Source organism: Scylla paramamosain, chromosome 30 (genome assembly GCF_035594125.1).
Source record: "Scylla paramamosain isolate STU-SP2022 chromosome 30, ASM3559412v1, whole genome shotgun sequence".
Lineage (NCBI taxonomy): Eukaryota > Metazoa > Arthropoda > Malacostraca > Decapoda > Portunidae > Scylla > Scylla paramamosain.
In genome coordinates, this window is record NC_087180.1 from 2,571,126 (window position 1) to 2,597,500 (window position 26,375).

The 26,375-nt window shown below is 39.4% G+C and overlaps 2 protein-coding genes across 2 annotated transcripts; both read left to right on the top strand.

The window, feature by feature from the left end:
* Positions 1-11,569: 11,569 nt before the first annotated feature.
* LOC135116019 (keratin-associated protein 5-1-like) lies at positions 11,570-19,005 on the top strand. Its single transcript, XM_064033239.1, has 9 exons — positions 11,570-11,639; positions 12,490-12,561; positions 14,858-14,899; positions 15,681-15,818; positions 16,776-16,898; positions 17,169-17,300; positions 17,572-17,694; positions 18,648-18,770; positions 18,878-19,005. Exons 1-9 carry the CDS (start codon positions 11,570-11,572, stop codon positions 19,003-19,005), a joined length of 951 nt encoding a protein of 316 aa, XP_063889309.1.
* A 3,155-nt stretch (positions 19,006-22,160) lies between these two features.
* LOC135116051 (keratin-associated protein 5-1-like) lies at positions 22,161-24,398 on the top strand. The gene is made up of 4 exons (XM_064033265.1): positions 22,161-22,321; positions 22,605-22,727; positions 23,017-23,139; positions 23,761-24,398. The coding sequence occupies exons 2-4, from the start codon at positions 22,628-22,630 to the stop codon at positions 23,886-23,888; spliced, it is 351 nt and encodes a 116-aa protein (XP_063889335.1). The 5' UTR covers positions 22,161-22,321; positions 22,605-22,627; the 3' UTR covers positions 23,889-24,398.
* Positions 24,399-26,375: the final 1,977 nt, after the last annotated feature.

Below are 26,375 nucleotides of genomic sequence, written 5' to 3' on the forward strand. Positions count from 1 at the left end.
ACGTTTCTCGAAATTCAGGCTTAGGACACTCTGATGTTTGAGTGATACACGCTTGCCAACATCCTGTTTTGGTTTGCAAGCTTACGAAAAGACTGTAGAACTGACCCTTACTCTCAAGAATCTTGTTTTTTTTTACAATGAAGAAAGTTGGACTGTTCTTTACTAAAAATCTCAACTGGAAATTTAAAATATATTGTCTTATTAAAACAGCTTAATGAGGTTGGATGTTCTGTATTGCCTCAGGACGCTGCCTTAGGACAAGCTCTTCACTATAGTGATTGCAAGCTATGTTAGGTCTGGTTTTTACCAACATCAATACCTATGACGAAAGTGATGACCTAGAGCGATGCGTGAAGTAAAAAGGCACGATCTCAAGCTGAGATAATGCTAGTGAGTTTGGTGTAACAGAAGTCAAAGTTTGTAAATCTTTCTAAATTCGCGGGTGTGAAAAATTCTTTCCACCATTACCCATATTTTGGGAAGATTATTTTGTCCCCCGTGTAACAAGTCCTTGCTTATCTGATCAGTCATGTTACTGATCGACAGATTCATTTATCTTTCTGTCATCATTTACTATCGTACAATATTTACGAGCAATGAATCAAAATAAAATTTATTGTCAATGTTTGTCATGGGGTATAATGGAAATTTCTGTAGAGGCAACACTTGAATTACAGCAACATAGTGAATGGATTTATGGACTAAAAAATATCACTAGGTGTAATTATCTTTTATCATATAAACAAATATTTCCTTACTTACTGATTCCTATTTCATATTTTCTATCGTCGTAGAAAGCAGTGATGTTTGTACAATCAACAATTCTTCAAGCATTAAAACACTGATATAGGAATGTGTGTATTGCATTATGACGGACATCATAAGCGATACGTGGCTGCTCTAGTCCATAAATGCTTTCTTTATCTCATGTTATATTACATTAGGTAGATAAGAGTTCGACATGGATATTCATTTCAATAGTGGCGACTGGTGGTCAATAGACAATGAGATTACAAGGACGAAGCCAAGTGAGACAGCCCGCGCTCCTCAGGCCTGTATTTTCAAACACTAGTTTCTCACCACGACTATTTTTGAAAGGCCTCAGAGATAATTAGCCGGGTTCTCAATAATATTTTTTTCCGCTCGTAATGTAGAAACCTTGTCAACCTGTCTATGAACTATGAAAACACCCTTATAAACTTCATGTAGAGTCTTGAGAGTAGTGGAGGTACGGCGCAGAGGTGTTTCAGAATATGGACCTCAGCGATGCAAAGACGTGGCCGACTTGAAGCACCTTGCCACGTGGTCTTAGTGGGAGCCGTATAGTACGTAGATGTTCAGAGTACACATCTGTCAGAGGTCGCTTACCGTTTCGTGCACACCTTGTAGAGGCCTTAGTTTATGAGTTCAGATGTATCATGAACTCCGCCGCATCACGCACACCAGCAGCACCTGGAGGAAAGCCACGCCATATTACCCGTATTACTATTCATGATCACAAGTTCGCCGTTTCATCCCATCTGATACACTTCAAGTGGGTGGGCAGCAGGGACGCAAGCATAGAGCATGAAGAAGACAAGAGCCCGTTCTGAATGTTGCATCTATCCATATGTGCATGTTCATATACAGTAAGGAAAATCATGATAATAATGAAAATGAAAAGAATGTGAATAAGATAAAAATAAGAAATGTATCGGATATAAACAAATAAAACAAATAGATACGGAGAGAGAGAGAGAGAGAGAGAGAGAGAGAGAGAGAGAGAGAGAGAGAGATATATATATATATATATATATATATATATATATATATATATATATATATATATATATATATATATATATATATATATATATATATATATATATATATATATATATATATATAACGTCTATCTTAAATTGTTCCCTGCTCAAGACGCGTGGTTCTTTACTCACAAACTACATTCACACATCCTTCGTTCGATATCCACTTCTGAGCAGTACACTAAGTGCGGAAAACTTATTATTCTCACCCATTTCCTTCCTTGTTGGTGCTTGTTTGTGATTTCTGCAGTGTTGTAAGTGCTGTGAAGTCTGGCATATATATATATATATATATATATATATATATATATATATATATATATATATATATATATATATATATATATATATATATATATATATATATATGTATGTATGTATGTATATGAGCAGGGAACAATTTAAGAAACGTTATATTTTTTTTATCGTGTATAGCAAATTAAATTTATTTATTCACGTTCGATTTAGATTACACGTGTGTGTGTGTGTGTGTATGTGTGTGTGTGTGTGTGTGTGTGTGTGTGTGTGTGTGTGTGTGTTATTGTGATAAGGGTATAACAAATTCAGCGGAAATTCCAATCAAAACAAAAAAAAAGATACATTATTATTGTACGTACCATAGGGAACAAGTGCTGCCGTGGCAGAGCTGTCAGCCATATAATTTAAGAACGAGGGACGAACTCCTCACTCCTCTCGACATACGCAGCACTGCCTCGTGCGGCGCTCACTCAGGCGGTAGCTACACCGGCAGGGAGAAAGGGAGAGTTCCTCAAGAAAGGCTAACTGACAGACTTCTAATATGACTGTTGGGAGCAGTTTCGTGATGCTCCTGGCGGCGGTGGCGCTACCCTGTGGCTTGGCAGAAAGTGAACACGTAAGTCTCGAAAGAGCAACGCAGATTCGCTCCCTCTAGTTCCGAAAGACATTTGTTTTTCAGTGAAGTGGTGCAGAGCATGGAACGATGTTTTTTTTCTTTTTATGTAGGAAGGACACTGGCCAAGGGCAACAAAAATCCAATAAAAAGAAAAAAATGCCCACTGAAATACCAGTCCCATAAAAGGGTCAAAGCAGTGGTCAAAAATTGATGAATGTGTCTTGAAACCTCCCTCTTGAAGGAATTCAAGTCATAGGAAGGTGGAAATACAGAAGCAGGCAAGGAGTTCCAGAGTTTACCAGAGAAAGGGATGAATGATTGAGAGTACTGGTTAACTCTTGTGTTAGAGAGGTGGACAGAATAGGGGTGAGAGAAAGAAGAAAGTCTTGTGCAGCGAGGCCGCGAGAGGAGGGGAGGCATGCAGTTAGCAAGATCAGAAGAGCAGTTAGCATGAAAATAGCAGTAGAAGACCGCTAGAGATGCAACATTGCGGCGGTGAGAGAGAGGCTGAAGACAGTCAGTTAGAGGAGAGGAGTTGATGAGACGAAAAGCTTTTGATTCTACCCTGTCTAGAAGAGCAGTATGAGTGGAAGCCCCCCAGAAATGTAAAGCATACTCCATTCATGGATGGATAAGGCTCTTGTACAGAGTTAGCAGCTAGGGGGTGAGAAAAACTGGCGGAGACGTCTCAGAACACCTAACTTCTTGGAAGCTGTTTTAGCTAGAGATGAGATGTGAAGCTTCCAGTTCAGATTATAAGTAAAGGACAGACCAAGGATGTTCAGTGTAGAAGAGGGGGACAGTTGAGTGTCATTGAAGAAGAGGGGATAGTTGTCTGGAAGGTTGTGTCGAGTTGATAGATGGAGGAATTGAGTTTTTGAGGCATTGAACAATATCAAGTTTGCTCTGCCCCAATCAGAAATTTTTGAAAGATCAGAAGTCAAGTCAAGTCTGTGGCCTCCCTGCGTGAAATGTTTACCTCCTGAAGGGTTGGACGTCTATGAAATGACGTGGAAAAGTGCAGGGTGGTATCATCAGCGTAGGAGTGGATAGGACAAGAAGTTTGGTTTAGAAGATTATTAATGAATAATAAGAAGAGAGTGGGTGACAGGACAAAACCCGGAGGAAAACCACTGTTAAGACGGGAGTGTGGCGCCTTCTGATCCAGGCAGAGCCATTAGTCACACCTGCAAGGCGAGAAGTCCACCACAAGCTTTAGGCAGTCTGTGTGTGTGTGTGTGTGTGTGTGTGTGTGTGTGTGTGTGTGTGTGTAAGGGATAACTAAAAATATATCATTAATATGCTAAGAAACAAAGTACATGAATGAAATTATGATACAACTTCAATTACCTCTCTCTCTCTCTCTCTCTCTCTCTCTCTCTCTCTCTCTCTCTCTCTCTCTCTCTCTCTCTCTCTCTCTCTCTCTCTCTCTCTCTCTCTCTCTCTCTCTCTCTCTCTCTCTCTCTCTCTCTCTCTCTCTCTCTCAGTACGTGCCTGTTACATTTTATTTATACACATTGACATCCACATGCAAGGATGCCAATGCGGATGTGGCTTTATTTTTGTTTTCTAGGCCCGTAGGCTATGCTGTTGTGACTCCTTTTTTTGGAGGGCTGGCATCGCCTGTACCGGCGCTGGCAGGTTTCGAATACTACATATGACTATACACTGCTCATGTCGCACGTCCTGCCCGCAAAGCTCCCCGATGCAATTGCTGTGGAAGGCAGGGTTGATGGAAAGCATGTGGGCATTTCTCGGCCACTTGGCGATAGCTTCAAAAATAATAATCTTCCAGTAGGACTCGAATTCGGGTCCCCGAAGTCCCTATTAACCACTCGGCCGCTGCTTCCACTTTGATGCTAAAAATTACAACGGTTTGCCATATCAAGTCCGGTTTTTATGTACATCTGGGATTCTCAAACTGTGCGTAGCGGCGCACAAGTGCTCCACGACAATCTCCCAAGTGGGCTGCCTAATTTTCATGGATAGGTATACACTACACGTGACTAGAGTTGGTGCGCCGTCAAAGTTCAAGATATATCATTAGCACGCCACTGAGCAATAAAGTTTGAGAACCTCTGATATACATACATACATAAAGTAATGAATATAATTTCTCAGTATTTAGACTCATACGTTGAATTTTTTTAGAAATTCAATTTACCTATATTCATTACAAGCCAGGGCTATTGCGTTCAGCTGCACGCATCTGTGCGGTCTCCTCGCCACCTACAGCTGTAAAAAGAAATGGAAGACGCTCAGAGTTAAACACATTCCTTTGTTAACTTTTAAAAATAGGTGCGCACTACAAGACCCCGACAAGTGTCACGCAGCCCGAGAACCTTTCTGTAATGGCATTATTTCTTTTAGTCTTTTTCCATCTGAAGAGCCAAAACGCACAAGTTTATTGGAATGACAATATCATCTCAAGTTCCACACAGACTCGCCTCTCCAATCCGCCGCGCCCACTGCTCTCTGAAGTTGATCGCAAGCTACAGTAACACTAGGTGGTTGAAGAGTTGATTATGCGCTTACAGTTGTATGGAAACAATAAGCAACTTACTCTAGGCGATCATTCTAAGCACTATTCCTTATAAGAAGGAATAACTCAACGTTAACTAGCCTCCCTCTTCGTCTCCTGACACAAGCAGATATATATATTTATGACGGATGCCCGCCACTCAACTCCCCTTTTGGCTTGAAGAAAGGATCGAGGAGGAACAAGAGGAAGATATTAATAGCAATAAATAATACAATTCACGCAAGAAGTTTTTTGAATGGAAAATAATCAGTGAATCATTTATTACTGAAGTGAAAGATCCAGAAGCAATTCAGAAAGAGTTTGGGATTTTTAATTCATTGAAAATTCTTTAACTGTTTTAAAGAGCTACCTTTCCAGAAATTTATGGCAAAACACTTGGATACTCAAAACTCGGGCATCTTACATTAGTAAGAGTTATTTGGCCTTTTCTTCCACGTACGTTTGTAAAACATCCCTCTTACATCACCTTACTGTATTGCTAATCAAAAGGAACAATGGTGATAATGACAAGCAACTTACTCTTTTCTTAATCAAACTCCATCATGAATTCAAATCTTCTTGATGAAGAAAACAGCACAAAATTTGACACCAATCGTTTTTTTATGGCAATGGATGAGATGGATGAATGGATGGAGATGAAATGGATGGATGTTTGAAATATCCACTGTGTGAGATACTATCCGCTGCTATGGCGAATTGCAACTGAAATTCATTCGGGTTTATCTATTATGAGATGTCGATTTACTAAGGTGTTGCTGGTTGTCGATCCATAGATAGAAGCAGCAGTAATGCTGTTTCTCCTCTCTTTCTCTCGTCTCTTTCCTATAAAATTTTCACGCTGCGTGCTATTTTTTTTTTTTTTTTTTTTTTTTTTTTTTTGCAACTGGTTGGAGTTCGCTGCAGCTGAAGGTCGCGACTCATTTTCTCTTATTGGTTGCTGTATATCATAATTACGATATTTTTCTTTTATGTACGAGGGACACCGGCCAAGGGCTACAAAAATCCGATAATAAAAAAAAAGGGCCCACTGAGATCCCGATCCCCGAAAAGGGCCCAAAGCGGTAGTCAAAAACTGAAACATTCCTCTTGAAGGAGATCAAGTTATAAAAAGGTGGAAATACAGAAGCAGACAGGGAGTTCCAGAGTTTACCAGAGAAAGGGATGAATGATCGAGAATACTGGTTAACTCTTACATTAGAGAGGTGGACAGAATAGAGGTGAGAGAAAAGAAAAGAAAAGAAAGCCTTGTGCAACGAGGCCGAGGGAGGAGGGGAGGCATGCAATTAGCAAGATCAGAAGAGCAGTTAGCATGAAAATAGCGTTAGAAGATAGTAAGAAATGCAACATTAGGCGATGAGAAAGAGGCTGAAAACAGTCAGTTAGAGGAGAGGAGTTGATGAAACGAAAAGCTTTTCATTCCATCCTGTTTAGAAGAGCGATATGAGTGAACCCTCACAGACATGTGAAGCATAATCCATAGTTAGTTAGTTAGTTATTTTTATTGACCAAAAAAAAAAATATTCATACAGTAAAGTGAAAGGTACAAAATTTCCAATGGTCTAAATAAAGAATCATACATTTACAAACATAGATAAAAACACTTTCCCCTAAGTATTGTTTAAGATTAGGCGATGCAAAGTAACCATCATTAGCAAACAGTTACTAGCAGTATTACTCTAACTAACATAGATACACAACTCAACATAACGTCTAACACAATTTGACCAATATTAATGCAATAGCTAGTTCTGTTTAAGTATCGTTTTCTTTTTAGGTCCTATAACTATTCAAAACTTCATACACGTACCTACACAAAACACTTTAATGAAACTTCTTTTTCATCAAATAACTCATCTAAATTTTGTTTGCTTATCATATATTTTTTCCTGATCTGTCTCGTCAGTACGCACTCCAGCAATACATGTTGCTCAGTCTGTGTTCCCTGCCCGTTACATGGACACACGCGCAAGTCACGCGGGATGCGACTCCAACGGCCGGTCTCGATCTTTAAGTCATGAGACATCAGTCGAATTCTAGTTGACGCCATACGTGTAAAATCAGGGATATATATGTCATCTGAATAAATATTATGGACACCATGACTAGAATTCAATATTGATTTATATGTGTGATACTTTGTTGCGTCTTTTGGTTTATTGGTAATTAAATTAATTTTTCTGTCAAGAGGATTTATATGATTATCATACTGTATGGCACACTGGATAAACTTATAACCAGGGGTGTTAGCTTCTCTGCATAGACTAAATACAACATGAAATGGTTCATTTCTGTCGAGTAAAGTCAGTTTTCTCTCCAAGAAACGTTTCCGTCGGACATAGACAATATGATAAACTGGCTTAATTCCCGATTCAACATGAAATAAGTTTGAACTTGTGTTATTTCTCACGCCCAAGAGACATTTCATAAGTTTATTGTACTGACTGGTGAGTGACACACAGCTTTTTGTCAGCCACGACTCCCAGCTGCATTTCTGTTCAACTAACACAGCCGCGTTAAACACACGCTTATAACAATAAGGCATATCTGGGTTCGAGGCACAAAATATAGAAAATTTGTTGACGACTGACTGACACTTTACCTCGTGTAGTGACATCACGTCCTTCATACAACCGCTGTCGGTAAACCATGCTCCTAAATACTTGTATGTCACAGTACTTAATAACATGTCCCTCGATCTTTAACGAAACTTTATCACAATGAGTGTTATTTAAAACAAAAAATTAAGTTATGTCCTCGTTGAGAACTATTCCATAATCATTGCAATAATCGATGACAACTCTGAGTTTCTTGATACACATATCCCGAGATGTTGCGAGAACTACCGTATAGTCCATCAATAGGAGCGCGTGCAGTGCTCCCAAGAAGCCGTCAGTTGCTATTTGTTCCTTCAGCATACGAACCATCTGGTTAATGTAAATCACAAACAATAGACAGCTGTATGGCGAGCCTTGCCTTACTCCCACTGACGACTCTACAGTGGCACTCTTACATACATAGATGGATAAGGCCCCTGCACTGATTTAACAGCTGGGTGGGTGAGAAAAACTGGCGGAGACGTATCAGAACACCTAACTTCATAGAAGCTGTTTTAGCTAAAGATGAGATGTGAAGTTTCCAGTTTAGATTATAAGTAAAGGACAGACCGAGGATGTTCAATGAGGAAGAGGGGGACAGTTGAGTGCCACTAAAAAAAATGGGATAGTTGTCTGGAAGGCTGAGTCGAGTTGATAGATGGAGGAATTGAGTTATTGAAGCACTGAACAGAAGTTAGGAGTTCTGTGGCTTCCCTGCGTGAATTGTTTATTTCCAGAAGGGTTGGACGTCTACGAAAAGACGTGAAAAGTGCAGAGTGATATCTTCAGCAGAGGAGTGGATAGGACAAGAAGTTTGATTTAGATCATTGATGAATAATAGGGAGAGAGTGGGTGACAGGACAGAACCCTGAGGAACACCACTGTTAATAGATTTAGGAGAAGAACAGTGACCGTCTACCATAGCAGTAATAGAACGGTCAGAATGGAAACTTAAGATGAAGTTACAGAGACATGGATAGAAACCGTATGAGAGTAGTTTAGAAATCAAAGCTTTGTGCCTGACTGTATCAGAAGTGTTTCATATGTTTAAGGCAACAGCAAAAATTTCACCAAAATCTCTAAAAGAGGATGAACAAGACTCAGTAAGGAAAGCCGGAAGATCACCAGCAGAGCAGCCTTGATAGAACCCTTATTGGCGATTAGATAGAAGGTTGTGAAGTGATAGATGTTTAAGAATCTTCATGTTGAGGAAAGATTAAAAAACTTTAGATAGGCTGGAAATTAAAGCAATATGACAGTAGTTTGAGGGATTAGAACGGGCTGAATGTAGGCAATCTTCCAGCAAGAAGGAAAGGTAGATGTTGAAAAAGTTCGACTGGGCAAGGTGCAAGCATGGAGGCGCAGTTTCGGACAATAATACGAGGCACCCCATCATGTCCATAAGCCTTCCGGGGGTTTAGGCCAGCGAGGGTATGGAATACATCATTGCGAAGAATTTTTATAGGTGGTATGAAATAGTCAGAGGGTGGAGGACGGGAGGGAGGAACAAGCCCTTAATCGTCCAAGGTAGAGTTTTTAGCAAAGATTTGAGGGAAGAATTCAGCTTTAGAGATAGAAGCGATAGTAGTGGTGACATCTGGTTGAAATAAAGGAGGGAAAGAAGATACAAAGTTATTGAAGATGTTTATAGCTAGGTGCCAGAAGTCACGAGCGGAGTTAGATCCTGAAAGATTTTGACACTTTCTATTAATGAAGGAGTTTTTTGCTAGTTGTAGAACAGACTTGGCATGGTTCTGGTCAGAAATATAAAGCACATGAGATTTTGGTGATGGAAGGCTCACTTTTGTGGGCTGTGTTAAACCAAGGTTTGGATGGTTTAGGTCAAGAAAATGAGTGAGGAATGTACGCCTCCATGCCAGACACTATCACCTCTGTTATGCGCTCGGCACACAGAGATGGGTCTCTGACACGGAAGCAGTAGTCATTCCAAGGAAAATCAGCAAAATACCTCCTCAGGTTCCCCCAACTAGCAGAGGCAAAACCATAAAGGCACCTCCGCTTAGGAGAATCCTGAGGGATTGGAGCAATAGGACAAGATACAGATATGAGATTGTGATCAGAGGAGCCCAACGGAGAAGATAGGGTAACACTATAAGCAGGATTAGAGGTTAGGAAAAGGTCAAGTATGTTGGCCGTATCTACAAGATGGTCAGGAATACGAGTAGGGTGTTGCACCAATTGCTCTAGGTCGTGGAGGATAGCAGAATTAAAGGCTAGTTTACCAGGATGGTCAGTGAAGGGAGAGAAAAGCTGATGGTGAACATCGAAGTCTCCAAGGATGGAGATCTCCGCAAAAGGGAAGAAAATCAGAATGTGCTCCACTTTGGAAGTTAAGTATTCAAAAGAATTTCTTATAGTCAGAGGAGAGAGGTATACAGCACAAATAAATTCTGTACTCGTGGCTAGATGGTGGTAAACTTGGAAGATTCAAGAGCGTGGGCATGAGAGCAGGTTAAGACGTTGCATCCAGCTTTGGATTGTAAATGAGAATAGAGAAAGCAGGAAGGAACAGAAAAGGGACAACTGTCAGTTGCCTCAAACACCTATGTTTCAATGAGGAAAAGAAGATGAAGTTTAGTAGAGGATAGGTGGTGTTCTACAGATTGAAAATTAGATCTAAGTTCTCGAATGTTGCAGAAGTTAATGAAGAAAAATTGAGGGGGGTGTCAAGACACAGGGTCGTTACCAGAAGGGCAGTCCGACCTGGGGTTTTAGAGGGCAGGCTGTGACTCCCCCCTTGTGTTGTGAGACACAAATAGAAACGTTCAGTGACGTCACAACTGGGTTTAATGATAGGTTCACAGCACTCCATGACCCAGTGCTGTAGACCTCACTGGGAGTAATTATCTTTTCGGCTCTGTAAGAGCCAATAGGTCTGCTATTGTTTTTTCTTTTTTTTTTTTTTTTTCTTTTTTTTGAGGAAAGGGATGCGCCGAGCACACAGGGATGAACAATAACAGGCGTCATGCCAATAAGATAGGGAACCACTGCTCTAAGCCTAGGCTATCTTGATTAGAAGGATCCCATATAGCCAACACAGTGGGCACGAACTTGTACAGTAGACGAGGGGGCGGTGCTTCTGAAGTTGTAAGACACACGTAGATGCAAAAGAGGTGTAGGCTAAATAGGTAAAGTACTCCTAAGAATACGAATTAGAAACACAAAAATCAAGGAACAAAACGAAGCAGAATATTTATAAGGAAGTGAGGAAAAAGTCGGTTTACATAAAGAGATGTAAACTGGAAATCAAGTATGAGACCATGAATATTTTTGAAAGCAGTAAAGAAAGTACTCTGAGTAGATTACAAAATTGAACATCACTCAACCCTTCGTGTGTTGATGCGACCCGGGGACAATGCAACGTGTATTCTCTCGCCCCAAGACAAGGTTGCGTTGAACTTGTTTGTTTAGGTGTGTGTGTGTGTGTGTGTGTGTGTGTGTGTGTGTGTGTGTGTGTGTGTGTGTGTGTGTGTTGTTGTTGTTGTTGTTACCCCAGGTCGCGAACAACCTCATGGCACTGCTACAGATCCAACCAGAGTTCTCCATTTTAACTTTGAAGGGATTTCTTGTTTCCTGAATTGGTCATGGTTTTCATTTTTTTTTTTTTTTCTTAAACATGTCATTTAATCTCGTGTCATCAACTCTTGTGTCAACTGCTCGTCTCGTGGGATGACGTCACGCTGGTTGGTAGGCGGCACCTTCCTGCTCCGGGCTCGGTGGCAAGTGTGTGGCGATGACAGACCAGTGCTCCGTGCAGCTGAAATACGACGACGACTGTCCTGATGGCTGGTGCTGCCTCGAGAGTAAGTGATGCTGCACTGAGTTATTTGTCTCACAATTATGCACCATGCCTCCTTCCCTTTAAATGAGGCAGCTGACTGGTACACGAGTTATGCTCTACATTATCATTTTTAACCTTTTTTCCGACCTCAGGAACAACTGCAAGCAAGTCTAAGTAGTCCACCACCCTTAACATTTACCACAAACCTTAGTGACGCAGTCTTCCTACAAAAGTATGGAATGATTGTACATTTTAGTGCTTTCCATCACCATACACTTTTTAGACAGGAAGGAATCAAAAGCACCTCGTTTTATCAACACTCCTCTAATTGACTGTCTCTCTCATTGCCGCAATGTTGCATCTCTTGTTATCTTCTACGCTTCCTCGCTAACTGCTCTTTTTATTTGGCTAACGGTATCCCTTCCCTCCGCCCACGGCTTCGCTGCACAAAGCTTTCTTTCACCACTATTCTGTCCATCTCTTTAATGCAAGAGTTAACCAGTATTCTCAGTAATTCATTCTTCTTCTTTTTTTTTTTTTCTGGTGAACTCTAGAACATCCTACCTGCTTCTGTGTTCCGTCTTTCCTGACACATTCTTTCAAGAGTGAGGTTTCAAGACACTTATCCTTCAAATTTGGACGACTTTCTTTACCTTTTCTTTGGGACTGTCACCTCAGTGGGCCAGTTTTGCCTTTTTATAGTTTGCTACTGATTTTAAACATGACTTTTTACGCTCATTTGCAAGTCTTCTTTATGACAGATTTGACCAAAGGTTGTCGCTGGTAACGTGATCTCTTCGACACCCGCAACTTGTCTGATGTGATGACAGTGCAGGATAATCAATGTGGTGAATGTATTATGTCTTCCATAGGAATGGAAGGAACAAATGCAATGCTGAGGACCGCAAGGGACTCACCTGAAGAGCTGCTGAAGAGAGGCCAATGTAAGTAATAAATTTGCATCTTTTCTTTTTTGTCTCCTATTTGGTTATAATAACACTTTTTTTTTGTATCAGTCATATTTAGTATATCCATGACTTTAAGTATTACATAGACCTGATGTAAAAATTAGTCAGAACTTTTGTTATCACTCAAGTAAAAGGCAAAGTTTTCTCATAACTATGTAATACTAACTTTTATGTGACAGAAAAGAAAAACAAGGGTTGCTGTAGCAGACTGATAAAAGGAGTGGAATATTTATTGTTCCTTTTTCTTTCTTTCTTTCATTGCCCTAACCTTTCTCAGGAGCCTCTGATGGGGTACCTTGTCAGACGCTTTACTAAAGTCCAGATATAAGGTGTCATAACTATCACCATTATCTGCTGCCTCGTACACTTTACTGTTAAAACTTAACAAATTAGTCAAGCAAGACTTCTCCTTCGTGAAGCCATGCTGTGACTGATTTATCAAGTTAGGTTTGTCTAAATGTTTCCTAATGCTCTTCGCTATTATTGATTCCATTATTTTACCTGTAACAGAAGTTAAGCTGACAGGTCTATAATTAGACGTTAAAGTTTTATCTCCTTTCTTAAAGATGGGTACTACATTAGCCTCCACAGGCTAATGTAGTACCCATCATTTTTAGGAGTGTTAAAAAATAGAAGGCCCGAAGTAATACTAAAGTTATACTTGGCGTTGGTCAGACCTTATCTAGACTACGCTGTGCAGTTCTGTTCCCCACATTACAGGAAGGATAGAGGTCTATTAGAATCAGTACAAAGAGAATGACTAAAAGGATGCTGGGGATGAGGAGCATTCCTTACGAGGCGAGATTGAAACTGTTACAGTTACATTCTTTAGAGACGTAGGTTAAGAGGGGACCTGATAGAAGTCTTTAAGTGGTATAAGGGTTATAACAAGGGGAACGTAAGCAAAATTCTTAGGTTCACCAAACAGGGTAGAACAAGAAATAACGGGTTCAAGCTTGAAAAATTTAGGTTTAAGAAAGAGATAGGAAGATATTGTTTATCAAATAGTGGTAGATGAGTGGAACGAATTCAGTAATCAAGTTGTTAGTGCTAAGATATTAGGGACCTTTAAGAGAAGATTAGACAGATTTATGGATGGGGATGGTAAGTGGAAATAGGTAGGTATATTTCATACAGGGACTGCCACGCGTAAGCCTGGTAGCTTCTTGCAGCTTCCCTTAATTCTTATTTTCTTACGTTCTTATGTTTCTTTTTTTTTTTTTTTTTTTATGAACTGCTACATTATAGTGTTTTCTTTTGTCTGCTCGTAGGACATCATACAGAAAAGAGGGATGCACTACTGGACTGTACCTATCCACCGGATGTTGACGGAGCTGAGTGTGAATGATGTGTGTATGCGTGGTGCCTTTCTCATCGCCACAATTTTTCATCCCTTGATATCTTCCACTGCTATTTTCACGCTAATTGCTCTTCTGATCTTGCTTAATTCATGCGTCCTCTCCTCCCGCGATCTCGCTGGAAAAGAATTTCTACTTTCTCTCATCTCTGTTCTGTCCACCTCTTTAATGCAAGAGTTAACCAGTATTCTCAATCATTATTTTTTTTTTCTGGTAAACTCTGGAACTCCCTGCTTGCTTGTGTATTTCCTCCTTCCTATGACTTAAACTCTTTCAGGAGTGAGGTTTCAAGACACATACTCCATTTCTGGATGACGCTTTTGACCTTTCTTTTGGGACTGGCATCTCAGTGGGCTTTTTATTTCGTTTTTGTTTTTCTTGTTGCCCTTGGTCAGTGCTCCTCTGATATGCATTACTAGTTTATATATATATATATATATATATATATATATATATATATATATATATATATATATATATATATATATATATATATATATATATATATATATATATATATATATATATATATATATATATATATATATATATATATATATATATATATATATATATATATATATATATATAAACTAGTAATGCATATCAGAGGAGCACTGACCAAGGGCAACAAGAAAAACAAAAACCGTGTGTGTGTGTGTGTGTGTGTGTGTGTGTGTCAGTCACTGTACAAGTCTTACGGATGTCTTCTTCCTCAGTGAATTGTCCTCAGAAGGACAAGTGCAAAAATAAGAAGGGGAAATGTAAGAAGAAGTGTTCCAAGAAGGAAGACAGCGTTCCGAAACTTTGTGGCAAAAAATGTTATTGCTGTGTCTCAAAAAAGTCGACAGGTACGTGCTAAGCAACGACGTGTGGTCCTCCGTAATTCCTAATGTCTGTATTCACATCTAAAGGCTGTCGTGTGAGACATGTCAAACTTGAGTCTGTACTCATAAGTAACCAATGAGTGATGTGCGAGACATCTGCTTACGAATATTCAACAACTCTTGAAACATTTACCTAAATGGACAAGCAATGAAAATGAATTACGATTAAGAATAAATACCGAGTATTAATCCGAGAAAAATGTTAGCGATGTGTTGACTGGTCAAGTGAAATGCAGTGATGTGACGCTGGATGGAATGTTGAGTTAAAAAAATTATATTAATTTATAAAATGGTAATAGACTTCTTTAAGACTTCGCACAAGTGACAAATATTTTGATGCAAGAAAAGCACAAGACTTTTCTTTATAAGATCGATTACTCTAACGTAATGAAGTGAAATATTTACCACTTCATTTTCTTTGAAATATATTTTTGATTGAAAAATTTTAAAATCGAGTTTACTTTTTGTAAACACACGACATTTAAATAAGTACTGCTGCTTTAAGAGAGTAAAACACTGGTTTGATAAAGCAACAGTTGAATGGCTAAATGCCAGTACCTCACATTTATAATAACAAATTATAAATATATAAATTTTGTTTATCGACTTTTATATTCAACATAACTGTCTCAAATATTTAGGGCAGTAAATGAAATGTAAGATGATAAAAAAATATATGTAAAAAAAAATAAAATAAACAAATAAACGCTGTACGTCAAAATTTGAGAGTCGAGTTTTGTGCTTTCGGTCCTGCCCTGATTCCTGTCTGATAAAGGAATGGGGAATTTTGGCACATAACATTTTCAGTGTATCTGAATTTGTCTGACAGAATTCTTTTTCTAATTTACAGGATGCAAAAGAAAAACAAAATGTGTTGAAGCACATGGCAAATGTAAGAAACAGTGTTCGTCTGGGGAGAATGAAGTGCCCAAAGGTTGTTCAGGCAAGAACTGCAAGTGTTGCACTGCTGGAGATGTCATAGAAGCAGGTAATTAAGTGGATCTCTATTCCTCCTACTTCTTTTAATTTTAGTATTTTTCTTCCAAAGAACAACACTATTTGTTTGGAGATACTTAACATGGCAGACAGCAGTATTTGTGATTATTATACTATTGGAAAAAAATGTTCACAATTTTTCAAGGGTTAATATTAGTTTAATATTTTAATAGATAGTAGTTTGTATTCCGGAACAACTATTCTTTACTAAATATCTGTCGTGTCTGAATCACTACTTCCTTCAAACGGCTCATGGAAATGTCCTCATACAGCTGCACTAAGCATTAGTTTGAAATCATGTTACTTTGAATATTTCAAAGACTGCTTAATTTTCCAAGTTTATTTATTTATTTATTTATTTTATTTATTTATTTGATTTTATTTATTTATTTTAATTATTTTAATTATTTTATTTATTTATTTATCTATTTATTTTATTCATTATTATTATTATTATTATTATTATTATTATTATTATTATCATTATTATTATTATTATTATTATTATTATTATTATTGTTATTATTATCATTTTATTTTTTTATTTTTTATTTTACTGTTTTAGGTTTACTGTTTTACTGTTTTAGGTTTAGGTTTTAGGTTTTTTATTGTTTTAGGTTTAGTCCCAAACACTAACGACCTTCAATCTGAGTATCTCAGTGGATATATTTTCATTTATGGTATAAAAACAAGATAAGATCCATAAACCTTTATTTATTTATTCATTGATTTATTTTATTTATTTATTCATTTATTTATTTATTTTATTTATTTATGATTGATTTTTTTTTTTTTTTTACGTGGGAGGGACACCGGCTAAGGGCAACAAAAGTCCAATAAAAAAAAAAAGTCACTGAGATACCGGTCCCCGAATAGAGTCCAAAACGGTAGTGAAAAACTGAAGATTAAGTTTCTAGAAACCTCCCTCTTGAAGAGGTTCCTCCATTAGGTTGTGACGATATGGATGAATGCATGAAGGCTGGAGGCTCGGTCAAGCTCAAGTGCAACCAGAAAGAGCAAGAAGTGGCTGGCGGATGCTCACACAACTTCTGCTGCTGTGCTCCAAAAGACGGTGCGCATTGTGATCGCTTTTGTTATACATATAAATTGGTGAATATATATGTAGGTACATTTTGTAGTTACATATTCCTTCGCAAAATTACAATGGCCTGTATGCAGGTCAACTGATCCATGGATCTGGCAAGAAAAGCGATCCACTCATAAATGATAGCACAGTGCGTGTGTGTGTGTGTGTGTGTGTGTGTGTGTGTGTGTGTGTGTGTGTGTGTGTGTCTAAAGAGCATCATATTACTAGTGTTTCCCTTTGTCTCTCCTCCCACAGCCTGCCAAGTCTTGCCGGGATGTCTGGCGGGTCGCGGACTCTGCAGAACGATATGTAACGTTTGGGAACAAGAAGTGGGAGCAGGAACTGGCTGTGGTTTGAGCTGCAAGTGTTGCGTCCCCGTGGAGCATGGTATGTATTGATATTATACTCGTGTATATATATATATATATATATATATATATATATATATATATATATATATATATATATATATATATATATATATATATATATATATATATATATTTATATATATTCATTTACTTATTTATTTATTCGTCGATAATTTTACATAAGAAATAATAGATTGATCAATTAAAACAATACATGTAAATAACATGTAAATGCATGGAATTGAACTATTAACACAGTCTTTTAAATGTCCATTTACTTGTTTCAGCTACTATAGAGATAAAGAAATGTCTTAACGAAGGAGGGTCGCTCAAAGAACGCTGTTCGGAGACGGATGAAGAGATGGGACTGGGCTGCACCGGCAGTTACTGTTGCTGCGTCCCAAAAGATGGTAAGCTTCATGCTGCTTCCCTCCATTGATGAGTATATCTTTAATCTAGCGCCGTCATGTATGGTACAGCCAATACGCTTGTCGTGATACAAGGAATTACTGACAAGGATTACCTCAATAATACTCACTAGCTTCCCTACTGGTAGTCGTCACCAGCACCAGGAAGAAGGGACGGAATGGAAACCGAGCAGTAACTTTCCGGCAGGAGTGGAAAACTGGAAATCCTCTCCTCGTGTGTGTGTGTGTGTGTGTGTGTGTGTGTGTGTGTGTGTGTGTCTCATTGTATTGTAGGTGCTTACCTACAATGAACATCAAGTACTTAGAATATGTTTTCTCTCTCTCTCTCTCTCTCTCTCTCTCTCTCTCTCTCTCTCTCTCTCTCTCTCTCTCTCTCTCTCTCTCTCTCTCTCTCTCTCTCTCTCTAAAAGTGTTAAATGGAAATTCCCAGAATCATCACCTTTAAATGGCTTGTGTTTTGTCTCGGGCAATTTCTCTCCTCGTAGATATTTGCTTTGTATAGGGCGCTAAACCGGCCTTCTATGGAGTGCGGCTGCCTTAAATGGGAAGATTTACCTTGTAAAACTTTCCCAAGTCTCATCAACTCACCTCCTTCAACAGGCTGTCTTCTCTCTCTCACTCGCCGCTACAGTGTTGCATCTCTTGCCTTCTTTTATCGTTATTCCTACGGTTATTGCTCCTCTAAGGTTACTAACTGCATGGCCTTTCCCTTCTCTCGGGTTTGCTGCACAAACCTCTGTGCTGCCCATCTAATTCAGTCACTCGTTTCATACTAAAATATGGAACTCTGTGGTTATTTGCGTTCCTTCTTCATATGACAATTTAAAGGACCATCAAGATATCCGCCACTAAACTAGCTCAGCCATTTGATTATTTTTTTCTACTTTTTTTTTTTTTCACGTAACATTTCTAAGCAAACTCTTTCCACTTCATAGTCTGTGAGGCCCACCGAGATTGTTCAGACGGGCGCGGATCTTGCCGGACAAAGTGCCGTGCGTGGGAGAAGCAGCTAGGCGGTTGCGGACACGACTGCAAGTGTTGTGTGCAGATAGACACGGGTATGAACCTGTCTTCAAATTTAATGAATGATGGAAATAATGTAACAAGTGAATAAAGTGTGGTAAATTAATATTATCAACACTGTCATACATTTCTTTTGTAACAGGGCTTATAGAAATGGAAGCCTGTATGAAGGCTGGAGGATCGATCAAGACCCAGTGTTCATCAGTAGAGGAAGAAGTGGGGCCAGGCTGCTCAGACGGCCACTGCTGCTGCGCTCCGGCGGATGGTTAGTGAAGGGACTGTATTTTTGTCGGGAAAGTTGAGTTTGTAATAGTTTATCATTTGGTGAGTTACTGGCTTTCCTTAGTGTCTCAGGATGTATTAGATTGCAATAAATGCGGGTGAGGGTGTGGTGGGGGGGAAGGGAGGTCGCTGCGTGCCTGCCACTGTCACAGTGAGGTCATTAATTTCCATACCTTTCCTGCTACACTATGTGCAACGACTGCATTTTTGTGAGCTATTTATCAAAATTCTTATCATCACTATTATTATTATTACTATTACTATTATTATTATTATTATTATTATTATTATTATTATTATTATTATTATTATTATTATTATTATTATTAATTACTATCATCATCTCCGTTTGGCTCCTCCGATCACAATCTCATATCTGTATCATTGTCCTATCGCTGCAATCCCTCCTCAGGATCCCCCTAAGCGAAGGTGCCTCTGGCGTTTTGCCTCTGCTAGATGGGGGGACCTGAGGAGGTATTTTGCTGATTTTCCTTGGAATGACTACTGCTTCCGTGTCAGAGACCCATCTTTGTGTGCTGAGCGCATAACAGAGGTGACAGTGTCTGGCATGGAGACGTACATTCCTCACTCTTTTTCTCGTCCTAAACCTTCCAAACCTTGGTTTAACACACCTTGTTCCCGTGCTACACATAATAGAGAGGTGGCCCACAAAAGGTACTTAAGCCTTCCATCACCAAAATCTCATGCACTTTATATTTCTGCCCGGAACCATGCCAAGTCTGTTCTCCAACTAGCCAAAAACTCCTTCATTAACAGAAAGTGTCAAAATCTTTCAAGATCTAATTCCCCTCGTGACTTCTGGCATCTAGCCAAAAAATATCTCCAATAACTTTTCTTCTTTCCCTCCTCTACTTCAACCAGATGGCACCACTGCTATCACATCTATTTCTAAAGCTGAACTCTTTGCTCAATGCTTTGCTAAAAACTCTACCTTGTTCCTCCCTCTCTTCCACCCTCTGACTACTTCATGCTACCTATTAAAATTCTTCGCAATGATGTCTTCCATGCCCTTGCTGGCCTAAACCCTCGGAAGGCTTATGGACCTGATGGGGTCCCTCCTATTGTTTTCCGAAACTGTGCCTCCGTGCTTGCACCTTGCCTAGTCAAACTCTTTCAGCTCTGTCTGTCAACATCTACCTTTCCTTCTTGCTGGAAGTTTGCCTACATTCAGCCTGTTCCTAAAAAGGGTGACCGTTCTAATCCCTCAAACTGCCGTCCAATTGCTTTAATTTCCTGCCTATCTAAAGTTTTTGAATTTATCCTCAACAGGAAGATTCTTAAACATCTATCACTTCACAACCTTCTATATGATCGCCAGTATGGGTTCCGTCAAGGCCGCTCTACTGGTGATCTTCTGGCTTTCCTTACTGAGTCTTGGTCATCCTCTCTTAGAGATTTTGGTGAAACTTTTGGTGTTGCCTTGCACATATCAAAAGTTTTTGATAGAGTCTGGCACAAAGCTTTGATTTCCAAACTACCCTCCTACGGCTTCTATCCTTCTCTCTGTAACTTCATCTCAAGTTTCCTTTCTGACCGTTCTATTGCTGCTGTGGTAGACGATCACTGTTCTTCTCCTAAATCTATTAACAGTGGTGTTCCTCAGGGTTCTGTCCTGTCACCCACTCTCTTCTTATTATTCATTAATGATCTTCTAAACCAAACTTCTTGTCCTATCCACTCCTACGCTGATGATACCACCCTGCACTTTTCCACATCTTTTCATAGACGTCCAATCCTTCAGGAAGTAAACATTTCACGCAGGAAAGCCGCAGAACGCTTGACTTCTGATCGTTCTAAAATTTCTGATTGAGGCAGAGCAAATTTGGTATTGTTCAATGCCTCAAAAACTCAATTCCTCCATCTATTAACTCGACACAACCTTCCAGACAGCTACCCCCTCTTCTTCGATGACACTCAACTGCCCCTCTCTTCTACATTGAACATCCTCGGTCTGTCCTTTACTTATAATCTGAACTGGAAACTTTACATCTCATCTCTAGCTAAAACAGCTTCTATGAAGTTAGGCGTTCTGAGACGTCTCCGCCAGCTTTTCTCACTCCCCCAGCTGCTAACTCTGTACAAGGGCATTCCGTCCATGTATGGAGTATGCTTCACATGTCTGGGGGGGCGGTTCCACTCATACTGCTCTTCTAGACAGGGTGGAATCAAAAGCTTTTCGTCTCATCCACTCCTCTCCTCTAACTGGCTGTCTTCAGCCTCTCTCTCATCGCCGCAATGTTGCATATCTAGGTGTCTTCTACCGCTATTTTCATGCTAACTGCTCTTCTAATCTTGCTAACTGCATGCCTCCCCTCCTCCCGCGGCCTCGCTGCACAAGACTTTCTTCTTACTCTCACCCCTATTCTGTTCACCTCTCTAACGCAAGAGTTAACCAGTATTCTCAATCATTCATCCCTTTCTCTGGTAAAGTCTGGAACTCCCTGCCTGCTTCTGTATTTCCACCTTCCTATGACTTGAATTCCTTCAAGGAGGAGGTTTCAAGACGCTTATCCTTCAAATTTTAACTACCGCTTTAGACCCTTTTATGGGACTGGCATTTCAGTGGGCATTTTTTTTTATTGGATTTTTGTTGCCCTTGGTCAGTGTCCCTCCTACATAAAAAAAAAAAAATCTTACTACTACTACTTTTACTACTACTACTACTAGTAATAATAATAATAATAATAATAATGCGGCCCACATGAATGTTAACCAGAGTTCTTATCTAGGAAAAAGACTAGAAATATCTATACACAAGTGAAACCACCCTCAAGGCGACGGCATGAGATATTTTGACACCGTTTCAACTTTCTCTGCATTAACTTCTGCAATATTCACCATCTTACTGGTCATGCAATTTCTAATCTTCAGTAACCTCCTTTAAGCTTCTCAGATATCTAGACGTGTGAGGCCACTGAAAGCAATTTGTGTTATATTTTCTAGGTTCTGTATCCTCCTTTTCAAACAAAACATCTGACCATATATGACGTCAACAATAGCCTATTACTTTACCAGTACAACATTCAAGTTTTATTATATTTATAACAAGTTACATTAATTAAATGCACAAGGTACTTGAGACAAATAAAGTAGTAAAAGGAGAAAATACCACTTTTTTTTCCTTTAAGATTTCTGTCATTTAATTTGTACCCTGCAGTCTGTCATGCGCACCCAGAGTGTGCAAAGGGGCGGGGATCCTGCCGGACGCAGTGCCGCACATGGGAGAAGCAGCAGCACGGCGGCTGCGGCCACGACTGCAAGTGCTGTGTGCCCGTGGACAATGGTAGGAGCCACAGCCTTCGCAAGAATTTAAAAGGGCAAAAAATGTGATATTCATAATTCGATAAACATAATTCTGATATTTCCACAGTGTGTGTGTGTGTGTGTGTGTGTGTGTGTGTGTGTGTGTGTGTGTGTGTGTGTGTGTGTGTGTGTGTGTGTGTGTGTTCTTGATTTCAGCCGTTGCCGAAGAAATTTATCTAATAGTTATGTGCATGGGTACCATATGTAAGTGTTTAAAGTGCAAGTACTATTCAGTCGTTTCAGATTTTTATGTCTTGTTTCAGGGGCGTTGGAAATCAGTTCGTGCATGAAGGAAGGAGGGACGTTGAAGGGGACCTGTGCAGCAACAGAGGAGGAGGTGGGTCTTGGCTGCACGGGCAAGTACTGCTGCTGCGCGCCTAAGGATGGTGAGCTTTTTCCATTATGTATGGAAATTTTTACTTGAGTGTAACAAAAATCAAGTAATGAAAATTTATTACTATTATTATCATTATTATTATTATTATTATTATTATTATTATTATTATTATTATAATTATCATTGTTATTATCATTGTCATTATTATTATCATTGGTGTTGTTGCTGCTGTTATTGTTCTTATTACTGTTGTTTTTAGTGGTGTTTCTAATTATTTTAGTATTACTGTGCACCTTTTTCCGTGTAGCATTTCTAAGGCAACAACTGATGCCTTTCAGCTTGCGCGCCTCACGGACACTGTGCAGACGGACGGGGATCTTGTCGGACGAAGTGTCAGATCTGGGAGAAACAGCAGGGAGGCTGTGGTCACCACTGCAAATGCTGTGTACCCATAGACAACGGTAGGATGTTGGTGCCAATGCGTTAATTCAATGATCTAGTGAAGGTATTAACAAGTGAAGGAAGCTAACAGTTCCATAAGGTGTGTGTATGTGGGGGTGTGGGGACGGTGCATGTGCGTGTGTGTTTATTGCTAAGACGAGATACTGATAAAGAAAAAAGCTACATACTTTGACAGTTAAGGAGAAATTTAACAAATTTTGCTTTAGGATCCAAAGTCGAAGAGACAAATGGAGGCACGAGTTTTATTTTTATAAATGATACACTAACTAAAGCATTCACTGTGTCGACACTAGAAACAGGTGACGGAATCATCAAAATAAAGGTAAAATAATATCAGGTGAACTGTGTGTTAGAAAAAATAGAACCATGCTTGTGATCCGAGTTTAACGTATCTTCTTAAATCTGTTTTGTCTTCTTTATAACCATTCGTTCGCTGATGAGGAGAACCTGACTGATGTCTCTTTGTACAACCATTTAAAAAGAAACCGCTTAAACACCTTATCTTGAGCATCTACCAAGAACACAGACTAAGATGATTTAACCGATCACAAGGTTATTCTTTCCTCAAATTCATATGATGTCTATGTCCATTCTACAAAAACGAGCATTTTCCACAACAGGTGCTATAGAGATGGAGGAATGTGTGAAGGCTGGAGGATCAATCAAGGAAAAGTGTTCATCGATCGAGAAAGAGGTGGGGCCGGGATGCTCCAAGGGACACTGCTGCTGCGCTCTCCTGGATGGTTAGTTTAATGAACTTCTTATTTTCTTTTCTTCTGTGTATTTTTTTTTTCTTTGATACGGATTATCTATCATTACACAGACCCCCCTTTATTCACTTTGTTCCCAACTTTTCCCAGTGTGCCTGGGCAACCCAATGTGTGACGACGGGCGAGGCCTCTGCCGCACTGCCTGCCGTGAAGGGGAGGAGGTGAAGTACGGGCTCTGTGGCGCTCACTGTAAATGCTGCGTTGCTGTTAATGAAGGTGAGCCTCATTACGTGACTTAAATCCACTGTCCACTCTTTCATGTGTTTGGCTGAATGATCAGGTTCTTACTGCTACGTCATTAGGGGAGTTGGTGGTGAATCATTAAAGAAATCGGGAAAAAAAAAAAAAAAGGAGCTCTGAAAGATTAGACAAACCTCTGGATGAGGATGATAAGTGAAAATAGGTAGATATGTTTCATACAGGGACTGACACGTTCCAGCCTGACAGCTTCTAGCAGCTTCCCCTGTTTTCTTATGCCATATTCTTAAGTGTTCGATGCAATTATATTCTTGGATGTGCTCCATGAACCTTACCAAAAGTTGCATTAAACTCCACCTCTCCATAAGGAAAGCATACGTTATTTTGAAGAAGCTACTTTTATTTTATGTAATGAAATGAGCACCTGTAATTTAGCAGTCAACTATGTATGACGTCCATGTTAGTTGCTGCTTTGATATTCGATTTAGAGAATTTGAGATAGACACAGGTGATCAAGTTGATATATATAGGAGGAAATCACATCCACATACCTCAAATTACCTTTCTAATTTTCCTACATCTGTATTCTTAAACGCTTTGAGTTTTCGTAAGGATTATTTTGTAAAGCCACATACATGATCATTCCGGTTCCTAAGGCTGTATTTTCTACTTAAAAAGAAGTCTCATTTTACAAATAATAGTCACGACTATCACTTGAAAACCCCAATACGTTCCTCAAAAGCCCGTTTAAAGTATTCCTGATAAGGCGAAGAGATGTTTGAGACAAAAAGTTTGTCAAGATACAAAATTATAAGGTTTCTTTTATGCACAGTGCTAACGGAGGTGAAGGATTGCGTGGAGGAGGGAGGCGTAATCAAGGAGCATTGCACAGCACTGGAGAAACCGCTTGCTGGAGGATGCTCGTCCGATCATTTCTGCTGCTGCGCGCCTATAGACGGTGAGTACCACCTCAGCATGACTTGCTGTGGTAGGGCGAGGAGGAAAAGGCAACGTTGGTGTTTGTTTAATGCGTAGTCTATGGTCGCCTTCCTTTGACAAGCCATCATAAGCATGCAGTGTCTGAAACCGAAACTACATTAAAGACAGTGAACGAAACAATGAACTCTTAACTTCACGAGTTCCACAACAAGATTCGAACATTAACAAGACATCACAAAAATCCGAAATATTACACTTGCATCTTCTATATCAGGTAACGCGCTGCTGAAATAAAGTTACAATAGCAATTGAGAGCTTTCCACATTACAATCAGAAAGAACATAAATGTATCACCTTGCTATTGTGATCAAATTGTTTTATTGTGTTGAATATTAATGTTGAATATTGAAGGTTTGTTTTTATTATAATATTTTACAACAGTTGCACGCAATTTTTCGCCAAAAATGGAGATATTCTCACATACGGGAATCATTACCTATATAAAAATGCTAAGTGTCAACATTGAGGTGGAGACATCAGCGACTTGAGAAATACTATCACTCACTATATCATCTGCATTAACAAAACTGTGACAGTTTTTCCCACAACCTGACCTAACGGCGTGCGTAAAAATATATAACGAATTACTGCACTGTTAGGTAATACTGAATAATTCTCGCAGCTTCTAGTGACTTTAATTCCAGGCGAAATTTCATGTTGTACTCCCCACCGCTGGTAAAAGCTCATTTTTTGTATCGGCAGGATCGCATCTTGGAATGTGAAAATCCGTTGGATTTGACAAGAAAGGGTGGGCCCATCCCGCTCACTTCCAGGATGGTTCCCTCCCTCCGTCCTCTCTCTCTCTCTCTCTCTCTCTCTCTCTCTCTCTCTCTCTCTCTCTCTCTCTCTCTCTCTCTCTCTCTCTCTCTCTCTCTCTCCCTCCTCCTTCATCATCATCATCATCATCTTTTTATTTATTTTTTTTTCTTTATGTTTTCGTTCTTCCTCCAGCTCCTCCTGCTCCATATGGCTCTGTCTCTCTTCCCTTACTTCCCTACAACTCATTGTTAAGATTCTCATATTTTGGCCAATTATTTTTTCCCCCATGTTTTGTGGCAATATAGAAATGATACCATTAATATTCCGATCAAATATTGTGGCACTGAGGAAAGAAGTGGTGGTGGCAGCTAATTATTTTTACACCATTCCGCCCACTTGGTTAGGCCATTACTTTCATTAAAAACACACACACACACACACACACACACACACACACACACACACACACACACACACACACACACACACACACCACTTTAATAATAATA